At 35.3% G+C, this 20,384-nt stretch overlaps 1 protein-coding gene across 3 annotated transcripts in view; it reads left to right on the top strand.

Moving 5' to 3' along the window:
- Positions 1-20,384, top strand: part of CHM (CHM Rab escort protein) — a 249,676-nt gene that overhangs the window by 51,309 nt on the left and 177,983 nt on the right. For all 3 annotated transcript variants that reach the window (XM_047843816.1, XM_047843817.1, XM_047843818.1), the window contains exons 3-4: positions 7,653-7,725; positions 10,485-10,609. In XM_047843816.1, the coding sequence (XP_047699772.1) occupies positions 7,653-7,725; positions 10,485-10,609 (198 nt within the window). The remainder of the gene's footprint in view (positions 1-7,652; positions 7,726-10,484; positions 10,610-20,384) is intronic.

The raw sequence follows: 20,384 nt of genomic DNA, 5'->3' as shown, positions 1-20,384 counted from the left end.
AATTTCTTTAATATTCACCCTCTTTTGAAAAGAAAACATAAGAAAAATAGTTTTCTCTTATATTTTCTATTCTCATTTTTGTTTGCTTGTTTTTAACTTTGAAATGACAACTATCCCTACCTCCTTGGGGGTTTGAAGAATATCAATCAGGTTTACAGCTAGAAGCAGAATAATCACAGATTCGTCCTATAATTTCCTTTTTTCCCCATTAATGAAAACAGTTTGATTAGCTTTTCCATGACATAAGAAGGGTTAAATTTTAGGATCTGTGATTAGTCTCAAGTAGTGGAGAGGAAATTAGCAGTCCTCAGTCCTTGTCAGTTGTGTCCTCATTCTTGTCTATCTCTCTTCCTTCTTAGATTTATCTGTAAACCTAGCTATGCCTCGCTGGCACTAAACTCTGGTAATTGCCAGTGAAAGGACATTGGAGACTCCTGTCAATGTGTTTTCCTGTATCCACACTTTGCAAGGAGAGGAGGAGGAGGATTACATACAAACCTATGTGCTAGGCACTGCTTTAAGTGCTTTTGTTCCTATTTTACAGATAAAGAAACTGAGGCTTTAAAGTTAAGGTTATTGGCTGAGGTCATGCAGCTAGTAACACGCACAGTGGGATTTGAACCAAGCTTCGTCTGATCTGAAAGCCTTGATTAATAGCACTGCATCAGTTCTCTTAGTTAACAGTTATTACCATGTATTAAGGGTTCCAAGATGACCAAACTAATGTCTAGCTCTAAAGTTGCTCCTAGTGAAGTCAGAGGAAACATTCATGTAGTTCTAATTACAGGACAGTATAACAGAGGTCTTATATAGAAGTATATGCAGAGCTATGGAAGCACAGAGATTGTTTTTTTCTGGCTATAGACCTGCAAGCCTCACAGAAGATGATATTGGATTTGAGTAGTTCTGACTGGTTTGACTAATTTCATCATTAGTTTTGTGATGCTGTAGTATTTTGTGCATAGGGAGTGGCATTAATAAAAGCAGAGACTTGCAGGCACTTGACTCACTCAGGCAATGCTGAGTGGTTGGGGGTGATGTATTGGATGCGTGGCAGAGAAGGGCGATTTCCAGAGATATGGGTGGAGAGTGAAGTTGGAAGTTTTGAAGGGTCCTGTAGTGATGCTAAGGATTTCGGATTTGACTCTAGAGGCATTAGTGAGCCATTAAACATCTTTAAACCAGGGAGTGTGGAAATGTAATCTGCCAAGACCTGATCATATGGCTGTAATGTAGAGGTTAGATTGGAAGGAGAAGACACTAAAAACAAGGAAAACTTTGAGGCCACTAATGAATATATAAGATAAAAGATAGGGTCTGAAATAAGTCAGCAGTGGTAGGGATGGCAAAGATAGAAGGGTTTTGAGAAATGAATTAGAATTGACACAGTGAGGAAGGAATGATGAGTGAATTCAAGATTTTTTAGCATAGGCAGTTGTAAGAATGGTATTGGTATTTAATGAAATGGGGAAACTGAGAGGTGAAACCAAATTGGGGATGGGTAAACAATAATAAAATTTTTTGACTTGTAGAGATTAAAGTTAATCAGAGATATTTAATGAATGGACTTGTCCAATAAGCTGATGACTCATCTGTATTTTCAGCTCCAAAATAGCTGTGAGTCTGGAGCCCACCAATCTGTTCAGATTGCAGATACCAATTTGTAAGTCATCAGCGGAGAAGTGATAATTGAGTCAGTAGGAATACATGAGATCACAGAGGAAAACAGGAATTGAGGGCAACCTTTTTACATTTACCTACTCATCTATCTGCTTTGGTTGTCTACAAGTGGATTTGAATGGGTGGACTAGTGTCAATGACTAATAATTCTCAACATAGGAAGGTCTCCATCCAGCTCTAATTACTGGGGACTCAGCCTGGTATTTCATTCTAGGAGACTGATGTGACTGCCAAAGCAACTTAATGTAGCCTCATGAGACACTTTTAAAACCAAATAAGGGCCTGGTCTTCCTCTCTAACATTAGATTTGCATAAACTACCAAGGAGGCCCACCTTCCTTGATCTTGGAATGAACATATGGTGAAAGGAGCTTGTTTTCTTGTGTGTCAGGTATGTGGAGCTTTTAGTAAATGAGAATTTGTGTAGAGAGTAAATTCAGTATATTCTCTAGTCTATTATTTGTCAACCAGGAAGGTAGAAACATGTCATGATTTTTTATAGTATTACAATCAAATTTAAATGGGATAAATTCCCTTTTAATATGCATTATATTTTGTAGTCTTTATAGCTGGCAAATCAATACTAGTAGACATAACACACTGTTATTTTTCTACTCTTATCTTATACAGAAAGATATTTGCACACATTAAAGTTGAGAAATGCAATAAAATTGGTTGTATTTTAGGTCCTGGAAATGAATAGTCCCTCCAGCTCTGGCACTAGAGTAGATGTAGTCATGAAATTATTTTCCCATTTTTGTTATCCAGATGAATTAGAGAAGCAAAAATTAGACTTAATTCCATGTAATGTCTGTAAACAGATCTCATTGCCTTTACTTACAGTAAGTCAGATCCCAGGATTTGTATTATATGCTTATGTTTATAATTTTAAATATTCCAATTTTGTAGATTATAGAAGACAATATTTATAGTGGAAAGAGTATAGATTTTGGGGCCTGATATGCCCTGGGCTTAAATCCAGGCCATTTCTTAGCTGAGTGAGTTAAGATATTCAACTTCTTGGTTGTTTTTTTCTAATTTTACAATAGTGATAATTATAGCACCAATCTCTCAGGATTCTTGTGAACATTAAGTGATAGTGACTAGAAAATGACAAGCTCCATAATACATATTATTCTATTTTTCTCCTTTCCCTTAACATGAATTAAGGCAGCATTTCTCAAAATATGTTTGTTGAACCCTAATCCCTCTAAATGATTTTTCAAAAAAAAAAAAAAAAGCTCATATATCAACTAATTTTTTCCCTCTTGGTGAGAACAGACATTAACATATTTAACAGTACCAAGAAGCTCTATCTTAAATCATTTTTTTTTGGTAGTTTAATTTTTTAGAACCCAGCATTTTCCAACTTTATTTTGTCATTGTATCATTTTATTTTCTTGGAACACCTATTCATAGATTATGTTATTAATGGGGTACATTTTGGAAAAGGTGAATTTAGTAATCAGGTCCAGGTGCTATTTTTTTATGTTTGAGTATAGTTGACACACAATGTTACATTAGTTTCAGGTATACAACTTAGTGATTTGACAAGTTTATACATTATGCTATGTTTTTCCCAAGTATGTGATATCTAAGTATTTGGCTTCATTGAACCACAGGTACATTATAATATCCTGTGGAGTAAATAATGCTACCCAGTTTAGAATTTTGGGATTATGTTGCAATGGATAGGATTAGGCTTTAGGAGAACTGAGTTTTTTTTTTTAATTTTTTTGTAATATTTATTTCTTTTTGAGAGAGAGAGAAAGAGAGCACGAGCAGGGAAGGGGCAGAGAGAGAGGGAAACGCAGAATCCGAAGCAGGCTCCACAGAGTCCAACGCGGGGCTCGAACTCATTAACTATGAGATCATGACCTAAGCGAAAGTTGGAGGCTTAAACGACTGAGTCACCCAGGCACCCCTAGGAGAAATGAGTTTTAATCACAGTTCTGCCAATGGTAGCTGTGTAGCCCTAAGCTAGTGACTGAATGTCTACATAGACAAGTCTTAGTATCCTTATCTGTAAAATGATACCTTATCTGCCTCACAAGATTGTTGGAAAAACCCATGAAAAAATAGTTGTGAAAATAATTTTGAAAATTAAAAATGCTGTCTGTGGAAGGGGTGGTATTACTAACAAGGAAATGGAATTATAGGAACAGTGAATATTAGAATAGGGGAGACCTAGAGGTTGATCTGTGCTGCTTCCCTTTTCAACTCCTGTATTTTTAATAATTAAAACAATTTGTAGGTGAATGTGCCTGAATGTCTGTAACTCTGTCTTTTGTCAATGTCTTGTACTTGCTTACAGAAGGCATTTCCCACTATGGGATGTAGTTTAGCATCATGTCACTATGGGTGTTACTGAATATTCAATACTGAGTTATAATTATCATGCACAATGGAAAAGAAGATTCTTAGGATTTAATAGGCTCTAATAATTTATTACAGTTTTGAGATGTGGAAAGGTTGAAAAATTGTACCGTGAGCATATTGTTACTACCTAGATTCTGCCATTAAATTTTTGCTGTATTTGCTTTATTACATAACCACCCATGTATTCATTTTTCTCTCTATTATTTCATCTTATTCTTTGTATGTTGTACACAATCTAGTACCTTCACTCTGGAACACATCAGCATGCATATTATTAACTAGAGTTCAGTATTTATTTATGGTTCTTTTTTCAGGATAAAATTACATGCAATGAAATGCACAGATCTTACGTGTACCATTTAATAATGGGAAATGCATACACTTGTGTAATAACTACCATCCTAATCGAGATAAATAATGTCATTACTCTAGAAAGTTCTCTCATGTCCTATCCAAGTCAAGTCCTGCCCTTACTCCCACTCTGAAAGGCAATCTCTCTTGGGATATTTTTTACTATAGATTAATGTGTTCTAGGATGTCATATCATTGGAATCATGAAGAATGTACTCTTTTTGGGTAAAAGCTTTTTTTCAGTTAGCATACCTTTTGAAATTCATCTGTGTTGTTACCAGTAGTTTATTCATTTTCATTGATGAATAGTATCAATCCTGTAGATACACCTCAGCTTACTTATCCATTCTCCTACTGGTGGGTATTTGAATTCCCACCAGTTTGGAGCTCTTGAGTAATAAAGCTACTATGAAAAAGCTTGTACAAGTATTTTGTGAACACACACTTTTCTGGTTTGTAAATACCTAGGAATGTAATTACTGGGTCATAGTGTAGATATATGTTTAGTTTTTTCAGAGACTGCCAAGCAGTTTTGCAGTGTTTGTACCATTTTACATTCCCACCAAAATGTATGAGCATTCTGGCTCATTGGTGAATACACCAATATCTGGTATCGTCAGCCTTTTTAATTTTAACTGTTCTGGTGGATGTGTAGTGGTATCCCATTATGTTCATTTTTAATGCTTGTTTTAATGTGTACTTCTCTCCCATCCAAGTACTAACCTGGCCTGACCCTGCTCAGCTTCTGAGATCACATGAAATCGGGCACATTCAGGGTAGTATGGCCATAGACTAACGTGTACTGGTTTAATGACTAATGATGTTGAGTACCTTTTTATGTGCTCATGAGCTACATCTATCTTCCTTTGTGAAATGTCTGTTCAAACCCTTTGCCCATTTTAAAATTTGAATATTTGTCATATTATTAAGTTGAAGGAAATCTTTACATATCCTAGATACCAGTCCTTTGTCAGATGTGTTTTAGGAATATTTTCAACTAGTTTGTGCCTAACCCATTCAGTTTTTAAAAATGTTTTTTTAATTTATTTATTTGTTTATTTATTTTTTCATTCATTTGTTTATTTATTTAGCCAGGGAGGGGCAGAGAGAGAGAGAGAGGGAGGGAGAGAATCCCAAGCAGGCTCCACAGTGTCAGTGCAGGGCTGGATGTGGGGCTCAATCTCATGAACCATGAGATCATGACCTGAGCCGGAATCAAGAGTCAGACACTCAGCCAGCTGAGCCACTCTAGCGTCCCAGAGCATCTTATTTATGACCTTGTGGTGACTTAAAAGAAATCTAAATATCTCAACAAGAAATAAAGACAGTTGTGGTTTTTTTTTAAACACCCAGGATATTTTCTAGTTTTGTTGAATGTTATATTTAGAGGATGGGAAGGGATGGTGGAAGTATGTTATTCTCAGACAAGGGGAAAGAGAGTATACATTTCTTTTGGAAAGACCACTAATTCTAATACCCCCTCTCCCTTTACTCTTCCCTCTTCTCTATACTGGCTGTTGCCCACCTTCTCCTTCCGCCGTTCTCTCTGACCTAACGGATTACAGTTTCCAGGTTTCCTGATTCCAGTATGTTAATAAGGGTGGCCATCTAGAATTGTTACTATAGCTGAAATTCTATCTAAATTTTAAAGCCCACTAAAGATTCTTTTTTTTTTAATGTTTATTTATTTTTGAGAGATACAGAGTGTGAGTAGGGGAGGGACAGAGAGAGGGAGACACAGAATCTGAGGCAGGCTCCAGGCTCCTAGCTGTCAGCACACAGCCTGACGTGGGGCTCAAACTCAGGGACCATGAGATCATGAACTGAGCAGAAGTTGGATGCTTAACTGACTGAGCCACCCAGGTGTCCCAAAGCCCACTAGAGATTCTGGATGGTATATGAATTTGCATTATCTCTGAGAGAACTATCGTATTATAAGTAAAGTACTGATCTGTATTACTAGATACGCTTTCACAGATGTTTGATTTAACCATTTTCTGTGTTAGAGCAAAAAAGTGATTAGTGGTAGAATACTTGAACCTAAAGTCTGACTGTTCTGAAGGCCTATGTCAACATTTAGTTGAGGAGAAAATACATCAGAATATTGAGGGAATCTCCAGTAGCATTATGGATGAGTAATTTTGGATATTACATTAAAGGTTTTAGTTGTTGTTTCATATTAAAAAGAGCTTTTATAGATTTTTATTTTGTTAGAGAAAGATTCAGAGAAGCAAAATTGAAATAAAAGACAAAACAAAACCAAGAATGTGTCCCACCCCACAACCAGAGTGGATATTGTAGGTGGGACTAAGTGTACTTTGGGTCTCATCATACAAAGAATCAGTAAACACGAAGAGTTTTTCAAGAACTGGGAAGCCTAGTATGTAGTTCAGAATTAAAGAGTTCTTTCTGGTTGCTACACTGGTAACCTTCCTTCCTATTGGTTCCTTCCTACTTAAGGAAGTTAATCAAATGTCCAGTGTCTGCAAGGTTTACCTGATCTTAATTAGAAGACTTCTGGGTTCTCTAAAACAGAATGACGATCTTCAAAGGACTGTGGAATGAAGAATTAATAGTTCACTCAGTTATCAATGGGAATACTGTTCTTACTTTACTTATCACAAAAGTCTTGATGTGAATAACTGTGTCCAGGATCTACTTTTATTTTTGGCCCTGAAGGCTGAGAATAACACAGGACCACTAGATCTAGAGTAGCCAGTTGTGTGTGTGTGTGTGTGTGTGTGTGTGTGTGTGTGTGTGTGTGTGTTGGCATGGGTTATGGGTTTGGTAGTGGTGGTGACAGTGGACATTTAATTGTTTATAGAAAACTTAGCAGTTTTTTCCACTGGCTTTCCTTGAGATCTACCAAGGTTTTTCTCTCTAGCCAGTTTTTTAAAACCAAGGAGTCAAATTTGTTCATGTTCCCTGCTCAATGCCCATATTAAGCTGTTCACAATCCCTGATCAGTGGCATTTGATCAGTGGAGAAATCTCTGAGGAGGCCAAAGAGATTTTTTTTTTTTTTTCAAAGAGATTTTTTAACTCCTTATACAATGAAAAGTTACCTCTGGGATCTGAGTGGCCCACTTGTATTTCAGCCTGGTATTTCAAACATCCCAATTAGGTTTTGAACTCTGAGGTAGCAATATTGAAATGATTTGAAGGGTTCAGGGTGGTTTGCTGATGGAATTCAATGACTTGATTTTTATACCCTTTTCTTTACTCTTATTTTTTCTTGTTACAGAAGAAGCTACTATGGAGGAAACTGGGCCAGTTTTAGCTTTTCAGGACTATTGTCCTGGCTAAAGGAATACCAGGTAAACTTAGTTGATTTTTAATCTACTATGTTGTATTTTGTATCACACAATAACCCTACATTGAAGAAAACCCTAAGCTTCTGTACAATAGACTGATGTCACATTTTTATTTAACAAAAATTATGCAGTCTTTTTAGCTAATATTCTTCCAATGCCTTCAAAATATAGTTATCACTTTTTAAATATACAGTACATAGATAAGTTGGCAGAAGAGTACATCATATATATTTGATACCATTTTTCTCATTATATACCCAAATATAAGACAAGATTTTTTTCTCTAAAATAGTCTTTCAGAAAAATATTCCAGTTGTTCATAAAGTCTCACATATTACTAGTTGTTCTTTCAGTCAGTATATGTTGGAAAAAAAACCCAACTATTTGGGGAAGATGCATTAATTTTAAATGATCTGTGTCATTGGTGGTTTTACATATTTATAGAAGTCATCTGACAGAATCAGTAAAAACAAAAAGCAAGGAAAGAAGTTTAATGTATATTTAGTAGTTTTTATTCTAAGGTAGGATCTTGCTACTACAACTGTTGGATATCATTGTAAAGAAGTTTTTGTAGAGGACATTTACAGCATAGTAATATGGGAGTTGGTTATGTCATGGAGTTTTATGGAATTTTATGACAGATTTAAAAAAGCTATCCTAATTTTATGTGAACAGTACATGTGGCTTGAAATGAATTTCCTACTGAGAGTAATTCCATCATACATGGAATCAGAAACTGCTGTATCTCAAAAGAATTTAGACAGTTGGGAAAGGTGGATGATATATCCTAGAAAATTGTATTCAGTTAGCTAAAAATCATATAGCTAAGACTTATTAAGCACTTAACATGTGCCAAGCACCACACTAAGCATTGTAGTTGTACTGATTAATTTATGATACAACACTTAAAAAGTGCTTCTGGTGATGACAAAGACACTGATGTTGAAGATGCAGTGAAGATTCAGTTTGAATAATATCATTGCATGAAATAAGAGTTTGGAGAAACAACCGATATTTTTAAAGTAATATTGCATGTAATACAAACTGTATAAATCAAGAAAGTAAATGTTACAAGTAGACATTTAACTGTTTTATTTTTGTGCCTTAAATATTCATATATTTGTGTTGATCAGAAACCCTATTTTGAACCTTATTCTTATTAGGAAGTATGTACAAATGTGGGTCATCTTATTTAGTATATTTAGCAATAATAGTACTTCCATGAAAAAATTTAGTCTAGATGCTCACAACAAAGACAACAAAAGTACCTCAGTTGTCTGAATGGAAAATATCTAGTGAGTGAAGGGAATTTTATAAAATGAGTTTTGCTAATAGGTTAGATTTATTAAAATAAAAATATTTTTGTAGACATTTCTTTTATTTTGGTGCTCAGCATCTTGACTCTCTCACCATATCCTTTCCTTCTTTGCTCTTTGTCTCCTGCTCCACTGTCTTTTCTTCAGACTGGTAACCCCTATGTCTACACATTCAGAGTTCTATGTTTTACCTCCTCTCTACCTATATTGTGATTTTAACACTAATAATAACAGTTATAATAAAAAATGTCTACCCTACTTTTCTTCAGTTTAAAATGTTAAATTCAGGACAAAAATATCTTTTAAGATAATTATTATCCTACTTTATGAAATCTGTTAAGTTTAGAAATTTTCTGAGTTGAATTTACTTCAAGGATATTATAGTTATATTTCACTACTAGTTCTTTGAGAATATATAATACATTAAAAAAAATTTCTCTGACAAGATATGTGCCAAATAGTTTAAAATTTTAAACAGGTTAAAAATTGATTCTTGACATTTGGAAAAGGCATATCTTGACATTTCCAAAAATCTCCTGTATTCAAATATTGCTGTACATACAATTTAGGTCCATAAAATGTAGTTAGGAATTATTGAAAATTTGTAGGGCCACTTCCAACCATTACAATTTACATACATTATTATACATTATTGTTTCTATTGTCTTTATGAATATAAAATATTTAGAGGGGGGCCTGGGTGGCCCAGTTGGTTAAGCATCCGACTCCTGCTCAGGTCCCAATCTCACATTTCGTGGGTTTGAGCCTCTGTGAGATATCAGCTCAGAGCCTGGAGCTTGCTTCAGATTTTGTGTCTCTCTCTCTCTGCCCCTCCCCCATTCATGCTCGGTCTCTCTCTCTCTTTCTCTCTCTCTCTCTCTCAAAAAAATGAATAAAAATTAAAAAAAAATTAAAAATATATTTAGAGTCACTTATTATACAGATCTTAGTTATAGTGGGCTGAATACTTTTCAAAAATACTTTTGCATATAATCAAAATTTGACATGACTAGTGACTAACCTTCAAAGACCTAAAAGTAAGTAGAATGAAGTAATTGTGAGCCTGCTGTTTGGACAACAAAATGCAAAAACTTTATTATTAACAAGTAAAATGTACAACAGACATACTTGATTTTCAGCAGATAGAGGGTTAGTTGTTCTAGTTCTTAAACAATGTCAAAACAGGCACATCCAATGTCCAATGACTGCATCAAAATGTCAGATATCCTGATAGAAATCTGTAAACAAGAGCTAGGTTTTGATAGGATAGGTTTTTACACAATTTTCTTCTCCTTCCTTTGACATGGTACACTATGCTAGAGTCACTTCAGAATTTTGATGGGATCAAAGGGAAAGCATTAATTTAGAAAGATATACAGTTTTACAGAAAAGTAGAGGATCGCATTGCTCAATTTAATTAAAATTTCTCATCTGTATTTTGTTTAGGAAAACAGTGACATTGTGAATGAAAATCCAGCATGGCAAGAGCACATTCTTGAAAATGAAGAAGCTATTGCTCTTAGCAGGAAGGACAAAACCATTCAACATGTGGAAGTATTTTGTTATGCCAGGTATGAAAAGTATTAATTTAGGGTAAACTGAGTTAATGACTTCTTAATTCACATGTATTCAAAAGAAGCCAACATATGACTGACATTGGTTGCTAAAAGTCGAATTGATATGATGGTTTCCCTTTTTTAAAATAGAACTTTCAGTTTTCTCTGCTTAGATGATGATTATGATAATAACATCCTACATTAATGACTTGTGTCTTGCAACAGTCCTGTGCTGGGATAGAGCACATAGTACTAGTTGCAGCTTTTACAGAATCCCCAGTGTAGCTAAAAGAGATTCATTTAAGGTCACATGGCTTGAAAAAGGCCACACATAGGCTAGATAGTGGTAGAGCTCAAGTTTAAAACCCAGGATAATTTAATTCTACTCCAGTGTTCTTCTAACTCTTCTTAGATAATCAGTGTAGCACGCCTGGGTGGCTCAGTCAGTTAAGCATCTGACTCTGATTTCAGCTCAGGTCATGCTATCACGATTTGTGAGATTGAGCCCCATGTTGGGCTCTGTGCCGAAAGCATGGAGCCTGCTTGGGATTCTTTGTCTCTTCTTTCTGCCCCTCCCCTGCTCATATGCATGTACTTTCTCTGTCTCTCTCTCTCTTTCAAAATAAATAAACTAAAATAAAAGGTAATATTTATCATAGCAAAATGGGAAATACACAGCACTATTCTTAGATAATACTTAGTGTAGCAAAATGGACAATTATAATTTTGAATTAAAAAAATCAGAATGACTGGTCATGACATTTGGAGACATTTTTGAAAATCAGGAGAGAATATTGGGAAGTCATATTTTAAGTGTCTCTTTCTAAGTGAGAATTCATTATTTTTTTTTAAGTTTTTATTTTCCAGTTTGTTAATATACACTATTATATGAGCTTCAAGTGTAAAATATAGTGATTCAGCAATTCTACATGTACATCACTGGGTGCTCATCATGACAAGGGCACTCCTTAATCCCTATCACCTATTTAACCCATCCTTGCACACACCTCTCTTCTGGTAACCAACCATCAGTTCTCTATAGTTAAGACTCTGTTTCTTGGTTTGTCTAATTTTTTTCCCTTTGCTCATTTGCTTTTTTTTTTTTTTTCTTAAATTCCACATATGAGTGAAATCATGATGGTATTTTGTCTATCTCTCACTGACTTATTTTGCTTAACATTTTAATCTTTAGCTCCATCCATGTCATTGGAGAGGGCAAGATTTCATATTTTTTTTATGTCTGAATAATATTCCTTGTATATATCAGTTGATGGACACTTGGGCCATTTCCATGTATTGACTATGGTAAATGATGCTGCTATAACCATAGGGGTGTATGTATTTATTTGAATTATGGTTTTTGTGTTCTTTGGGTAAATACCAATAGTGCTATTGCTGGATCATAGGGTAGGTCTTTTTTTTTTCTTTTTCTATTAAGTTTTTAAAAATAATTTATTTTTTAATTTATATCCAAGTTAGTTAGCATATAGTGCAACAATAATTTCAGGAGTAGATTCCTTAATGCCCCTTACCCATTTAACCCACCCCTCCTCCCTCAACCTCTCCAGCAACCCTCTGTTTGTTCTCTGTATTTAAGAGTCTCTTATGTTTTGTCCCCATTTTTATATTTTTTTGCTTCCTTTCCCTTATGTTCATCTGTTTCATATCTTAAAGTCCTCATATGAGTGAAGTCATATGATATCTGTCTAATTTCGCTTAGCATAATACCCTCTAGTTCCATCCACGTAGTTACAAATGTCAAGATTTCATTCTTTTTGATTGCTGAGTAATACTCCATTGTGTGTGTGTGTGTGTGTGTGTGTGTGTGTGTGTGTGTGTGTACATTTTATTTATCCACATTTTCTTTATCCACTCATCCATTGATGGACATTTGGGCTCTTTCCATACTTTGGCCATTGTTGATAGTGCTGCTGTAAACATTGGGATACATGTGCCCTTCTGAAACAGCATACCTGTATCCCTTGGATAAATACCTAGTAGTGCAATTGCTGGGTTATAGGGTGGTTCTATTTTAATTTTTTGAGGTACCTTCATACTGTTTTCCAGAGTGGCTGCACCAGTTTGCATTCCCACCAGCAGTGCAAAAGAGATCCTCTTTCTCCGCATCGTCGCCAACATCTGTTGTTGCCTGAGTTGTTAATGTTAGCCATTCTGACTGGAGTAAGGTGGTATTTCATTGTGGTTTTAATTTGTATTTCCCTGATGATGAGTGATGTTGAGCATTTTTTCATGTGTTTGTTGGCCACCTGGATGTCTTCGTTGGAGAAGTGTCTATTCATGTCTTTTGCCTATTTCTTCACTGGATTTGGTTTTTGGGTGTTGAGTTTGATAAGTTTATAGATTTTGGATACTAACCCTTTATCTGATATGTCATTTGCAAATATCTTCTCTCATTCCATTGGTTGCCTTTTAGTTTTGCTGATGGTTTCCTTCACTGGGCAGAAGCTTTTTATTTTGATGAGGTCCCAGTAGTTCATTTTTGTATTTGTTTCCTTTGCCTCTGGAGACATGTTGAGTAAAAAGTTGCTGTGGCCTAGGTCAAAGAGTTTTTTGCCTGCTTTCTCCTTGAGGAATTTAATGGCTTCCTGTCTTACTTTTAGGTCTTTCATCCATTTTGAGTTTATTTTTGTGAATGGTGTAAGAAAGTGGTCCAGGTTCATTCTTCTGCATGTCACTGTCCAGTTTTCCCAGCACCATTTGCTGAAGAGACTCTCTTTATTCCACTGAATATTCATTCCTGCTTTGTCAAAGATTAGCTGGCCATACGTTTGTGGGTCTATTTCTGGGTTCTCTATTCTGTTCCACTAATCTGATTGCGTATTTTTGTGCCAGTACCATACTGTCTTTTTTTTTTTAATATGAAATTTATTGTCAAATTGGTTTCCACACAACACCCAGTGCTCATCCCAATAGGTGCCCCCTCAATGCCCATCACCCACTTTCCCCTCCCTCCCACCCCCCATCAACCCTCAGCTTATTCTCAGTTTTAAGAGTCTCTTATGTTTTGGCTCCTTCCCTCTCTAGCCTTTTTTTTTTTTCCATCCCCTCCCCCCATGGTCTTCTGTTAAGTTTCTCAGGATCCACATAAGAATTAAAACATATGGTGTCTCTTTCTCTGTATGACTTATTTCACTCAGCATAACACTCTCCAGTTCCATCCATGTTGCTACAAAAGGCCAGATTGCATTCTTTCTCATTGCCACGTAGTATTCCATTGTGTATGTAAACCACAACTTCTTTATCCATTCATCAGTTGATGGACATTTAGGCTCTTTCCATAATTTGGCTATTGCTGAAAGAGCTGCTATAAACATTGGGGTACCAGTGCCCCTATGCATCAGCACTCCTGTATCCCTTGGGTAAATTCCTAGCAGTGCTATTGCTGGGTCATAGGATAGATCTATTTTTAATTTTTTGAGGAACCTCCACACTGTTTTCCAGAGCGGCTGCACCAATTTGCATTCCCACCAACAGTGCAAGAGGGTTCCCGTTTCTCCACCTCCTCTCCAGTATCTATAGTCTCCTGATTTGTTCATTGTAGCCACTCTGACTGGTGTGAGGTGAATTACCATACTGTCTTGATGACTACAGCTTTTTTTTTTTTTTGGTTGATTTTTTTTTTTTGTTTTTGATTTAACTTTATTTTTTATTTTTTAAAATTTACATCCAAATTAGTATATAGTGAAGCAATGATTTCAGTAGATTCCTTAATGCCCCTTACCCATTTAGCCCATCCCCTCTCCCACAGTCCCTCCAGCAACCCTCAGTTTGTTCTCCATATTTATGAGTCTCTTTTGTTTTGTCCCCCTGCCTGTTTTTATATTATTTTTGTTTCCCCTCACTTATGTTCATCTTTTTTGTCTCCTAAAGTCCTCCTATGAGTGAAGTCATATGATTTTTGTCTTTCTCTGACTAATTTCACTTAGCATAATAGCCTCCAGTTCCCTCCACGTAGTTGCAAATGGCAACATTTCAGTCTTTTTGATTGCTGAGTAATACTCCATTGTGTGTGTGTATGTGTATATACGTATATATGTATACATACATGTATACATATATACGTATATACACACACATATATATATGCATATGCATATATATGCATATATATGTGTATGTGCATATTTATATATGCATATATATATGCATATATATATATATACACACCTCGTTTTCTTTATCCATTCATCCATTGATGGACATTTGCACTCTTTCCGATGATTACAGCTTTGTATTTAATACATCTTGAAGTCCAGGATTGTGATGCCTCCAGCTTCGGTTTTCTTTTTTCAGGATTGCTTTGGCTATTTGGGGTCTTTTTTTGGTTCCATATAAATTTTAGGATTGTTTGTTCTAGCTCTGTGAAGAATGATGGTGTTATTTTGATAAGGATTGCTCTTTTACTCATTTTGTAATTTGATTGGCTTTTTCTTGTGGGTTTTTGAGAGTTCTCTATATGTTTTATATATGTGTCCTTTGTTAGGTATGTAGTTTGCAAATATTTCTCCCATATCTTAGCCTGTCTTTCATTCTCTTTAAGCAGGGTATTTTGCAGGTGAAATGTTTTAAATTTTGATGAGGTTCAGTTTATCACTTTTTTCTTTGGTATAGATCCCGAAGATGTTCTCTTATTTTTTTTTTTAATTTATAGTTTTATGTTTTACATTTAAGTCCATAATATACTTTGATATACTTTGAGTTAATTTTTGTATAGGTTTGAGGTTTAGGTCAATGTTAATTTTTTTGTTTTACATATGGTTATCCAGTTGTGCCATTTGTTGTAAAGGCTGTTTTTCCTCCAGTGAATTAATGTGCATATTTGTCAAAAATCAGTGGGCTGTACTTGGATGAGTCTATTTGTGGATTTTATGTTCTATTCCATTGACTTGTACGTCTTTTCTCACACCAGTACCCCATTGTCTTGATTACTGCAGCTACATATTAGGACTTAAAATCAGGTAGAATAATTCCTCCAAATTTTATTCTTTTTTGTCAAGATGGTTTTAGCTATTCCAGAGTTTGAGCCTTTCCGTGTAAATGATTTGAGAAGCTTTTCTAAGTCTAGAAAATGTTGTTGGAATTTTTTTGGAATTGCATAGCATTAATGCTAAATCAGCTTGGGGCATTGATACCTTTTTATTTTGAGTTTTCTATTTCATTGACAAGTTTTGTCTCTCCAGTTATGTAGGTCAACTTTGATTTCTTTCTACAGAATTGTGTAATTGTCACAATCTCAATTCTGTGTATGTTTTGTTACTTGTATACCTAAGTATTTACTTGTCTGTGGGGCAATTATAAATGGAATTGTCTTTTTAATGTTGGCTTTCATATGTTCATTATTGGTATTTAGAAATGCAGTTGGTTTTTATGCATTGATTTGAACCCTGAAATCTTGCTGAATTCACTTAGTAGTTCTGGGGATTTTTTTTAGAGATCCCTTGGGATTTTTATATACATAGTCATGTCTTCTACAAAAAGGAACAGTTTTATGTCTTCCTCTTCATTGGCTTTTTTTAAAGAGTCTATTTCCTATTGGGAGTCATGTGTTTTTTTGTACAGAGCCACATACCTCAGGTTAATTGTGTTTTCTACTTATCCTTAGCCTCACTTAAGTGAGCATTTTTTTTTCAGAAAGGAGGTTATAACTTCCTGATGGCTTTGTAATTTTATCCTAATGGTGGTCAATCATTAGGATCTCTCACTTGCTAATTTTCTTGGTTTTGTACACTAGATGTGCACATCAAATCCACAATCTGATCAAATGACAGGTTATCAGAATTCCTACACTTTATTGGTCATTCTTACCAAGATTTTATTATAGCTTGTTGCTTCAAACAAATAGAAGTCAAACTTCAGTCCTTGATATACTACATAATGTAGAATACTGTTTTCAGTATTTTGCTAAATTTCCAAAATATCATGTAACTACAGCTTTTTAATAATATGAATAATGACATATGACTTGTTTTCTGATTTTAGACCAGATGTGTTAGCTAATTTATAGAGATGATGTTATTAGTCCAAAATCTATGATTAGATCCTCACATATGCCGCTTGTTATTTCGTCAAGGGAGAATAGAATATATATCTCATGGCTATAAACAGTATTGTAGCCATAACCAGTTGTCTCTTGATTTTTAATTTTTGATTACAAAAAGGCCAGGACAAGGATGCAAATAAATCAGTGCAAACTCATCACCACTGCTTGGAAAATACCTCAAAGTACATGGAAAGTCAGTAACCCCAGCCTCTGATATAAACATATAGGATACTGCATTATTTTTTGTTGTTGTTGAGTTTACTTGTTTTCAGAAGTAATTCTGAAGTGTTCAACCTTAAAGGTTTTAGTGATTTTTTGAACATTAAATTTAGTACTTTTGGTTATTGAAAAATTGGTCTAAATACTAAAATAGAAATTGTAGTGATAAACGTATTATCATAACGTTTGCCCACATATCACAGTTCATCAAGAACTATCCAGATTGTTTTGTTACATCAGAGATTTATTATCCTGAATGCTGCTTGAAATAAGTATGATAATATCCAGTTTGAGCCAAAAATACTTTTGCTATACATAGATTTTTTTTCACTGAAGCAAATTTTGTAATTATGTAATTGGTTTATGGAAAAGAACTGAAAAAGAACTAGCATTTATTGGACATTGTCTATGTGGCAACTGCTATAACTTGGTGCTTTACATATCTTATTTCATTTCATTCAGTCTATAGTGTAGCCATGTGCATGAGATGTTGGTGTATATCACAGAAGAATAAACTGAAGCTCTGGGAGAGCTAGAGATAGCAGAGACAAGGTTTGAAGCCATGTCTGTCTAACTCAGAAGCTTGTTTTGTTTCCATTTTTTCATGTTGTATTTTACACACAACATGAGAACCATTGCATCACGTGAATAAAGTATTTCCTTTGTGAAGACTAGTACCTAAAGAGGTGCATTTACTTCCTTACTTTACCAGAATACTATTTAGTAAAGTAGTAAATCTGTAATGAGGAATTAAAAATGCCTAACTCCCAGTGTTACAAAGTAAGGGGTGAATCCAGTATCCTTTAGTTGTGACTGTAGTTTATACACCATGGGTTGTTTTTGTAGTTTACATGAGGGAGTAAAAGCAGCTACTGTTTCTTATTTTAAATATTCAACAGGATGAAAAGGCACAAGACAGGAATCCCCACCTTAGTTACACAAATCCAAAGAATTCTTAGATAAAGGATTGTTGCCTGTTAATTGCATAATGCCATGTAATTTCTTTAGCAAGAAGAGATTTTATCATTCTGAGGTATTGACAGTAACTTGTATTTTTCTGCCCTGGTTTTTGTTTTATTTTGCTTGTTTGTTTTTGTTTTCAAATATTGAACATTTTTTCTCCTTTTCTGGCATGATAATGTTAAAGCAGGATGAAAACATTCCTCTTAGATTTTCAAATGAACCAGCTCTCAAGTTGGTAACAAAATAAAGATACTACTTTAACATTAATCTAAAATTCTCCTTTTATTAGTTTGGATTCTAAAATTTTAACTTAAAAATTATATAAGTAACATGAGTTTCCTGGCAAAAATTGAGTAATCTCAATAAGGAAAAAGAATAAATTTTAAAAATGAAAAATCACCTGTAATACAATTTAGAGGAAGCTGTTTTTTATTACTGTGTATGAATAAGTTTGATTTAGGCTGCAAGTGACACAGTGCCCAACTAAAAGTGGTTTAAACATGTAGAAGAATAAGTAAGTGGGGAGGTGAGGAGGTGGGTTGGTCAGTAGGGTTGGTCATTGCAGAAATTGCAGAATTTGTTGAGCATTTTTTAAAGTTTTTATTTAAATTCCAATTACTTAACTAGAGAAAACAAAGGGATGGTTACCTGAGGGAAGGTGAGTGGCAGAGGTGGTGGGTGACAGGGTGGGGGTGGGGGTGGGGGTGTGAGGGGGGGGGTTGTTAAATAGGTGATGGGGATTGAGGAATGCATTTGTGATGAGCACCAGGTGGTGTATGGAAGTGCTGAAGTACTATATTGTACCCCTGAAACTAATATTATACTCTGTTAACTGGAATTTAAATAAAAACTTTAAAATCCGTTCCAGTTAGGAGTACCTGGGTGGCTCAGTTGTTTGAGCATTGCACTCTTGATTTCAGCTCAGGTCATGACCTCACCATCGTGGGATAGAGCCCTGTGTCGGACTCTGTGCTGAGCGTGGAGCCTGCTTTGGATTCTCTCTCTCTCTTTCTCTCTCTTTCCCTCTCTCTCCCCCTCCCTTCCTCTCTCCCTCCCTCCCTCCCTGTCTTCCTCTCTGCCTCCCTCCCCTGCTCTTGTGCACTCACGCTCTGTCTCAAAAAAAAAAAAATTCCAGTTGATATACAGTGTAATATTGGTTTCAGGTGTACAGTAGAGTGATTCAACAATTCTATACAATATTCAGTGCTGTCATGATAAGTGTGTTCATTGCTCCCTATCACCTATTTGACCTGTCCTGCCACCCACCTCCCAGCTTGGTAACCATCCATTTGTTCTCTATAGTTAAAACTGTTTATTGGTTTGTCTCTCTTTTTTCTTTTCACTTGCTCATTTATTTTGTTTTTTTAAATTCCACATATGAGTTAAATCATAAAGTATTTCTCTTTCTCTGACTTACTTATTTCACTTAGCATTTTGGTCTCTATCTCCATCCATGTTGTTGCAAATGGCAAGATATCATTCTTTTTTTGAGGCTGAATAATATTCCATTATAGATCTACATCACATCTTCTTTATCCATTCATCTATCCATGGACCCATGGGCTGCTTCCATAATTTGGCTATTATAAATAATGCTGGTAACAAACTGAGGATTGATGGGGGGTGGGAGGGACGGGAAGGTGGGTGATGGGTTTGAGGAGGGCACCTTTTGGGATGAGCACTGGGTGTTGTATGGAAACCAATTTGACAATAAATTTCATATATTGAAAAAAAATAATGCTGGTATAAACATAGAGGTGCATGTATCCTTTTGATTTAGTGTTTTTGTATTTTTGGGTAAACACTCAGCAGTACCATTCTTGGAGTGTAATGTAGTTCTATTTTTAACATTTTGATGAGTCTCCATCCTGTTTGCCACAGTGGCTGCACCAGTTTGCATTCCCACCAACAGTGCAGGAGGGTTTCTTTTTCTGCATGTCCCTGCCAGCATTTGTTTTTGGTGTTTTTGGTTTCAGCCATTCTGAAAGGCATGAGGTGGTATCTCATTGTAGTTTTGATTTGCATTTCCCTGATTATGAGTGATGTTGAGTATGTTTTCGTGTGTCTGTTAGCCATCTGTATGTCTTTGGAGAAATGTCTGTTCATGTCTTCTACCCATTTTTTAATTGGATTATTTGTTTTTGGGGTGTTGAGTTTTATAAGTTCTTTGTATATTTTGGATACTGACCATTTATTGGATATACCATTTGCAAATATCTTCTCCCATTCTGTAGGTTGACTTTTAGTTTTGTTGTTTCTTTCTCTGTCAGAAGCTTTTTATTTTGATGTAGTACCTAAGTTTATTTTTGCTTTTGTTTCCCTTGCCTCTAGGAGACCTAGAAAAATGTTGCTTTGGCCAATATTGGAGAAGTTACTGCCTATGCTCTCTTCTAAGAGGATTTTTATGGTTTCTAGTCATGCAGTTAGGTCTTTCATCCATTTTGAATTTATTTTTGTGTATGATGGAAAAAGTGGTTCAGTTTTATTCTTTTGCATGTTGCTGTCTAGTTTTCCCAGCACCATTTGTTAAAGAGATTGTTTTTTTCT

Source organism: Prionailurus viverrinus, chromosome X (genome assembly GCF_022837055.1).
Source record: "Prionailurus viverrinus isolate Anna chromosome X, UM_Priviv_1.0, whole genome shotgun sequence".
Lineage (NCBI taxonomy): Eukaryota > Metazoa > Chordata > Mammalia > Carnivora > Felidae > Prionailurus > Prionailurus viverrinus.
Note: the sequence above shows the minus strand (reverse complement) of the source record. Positions and strands in the feature narration are given on the sequence as shown.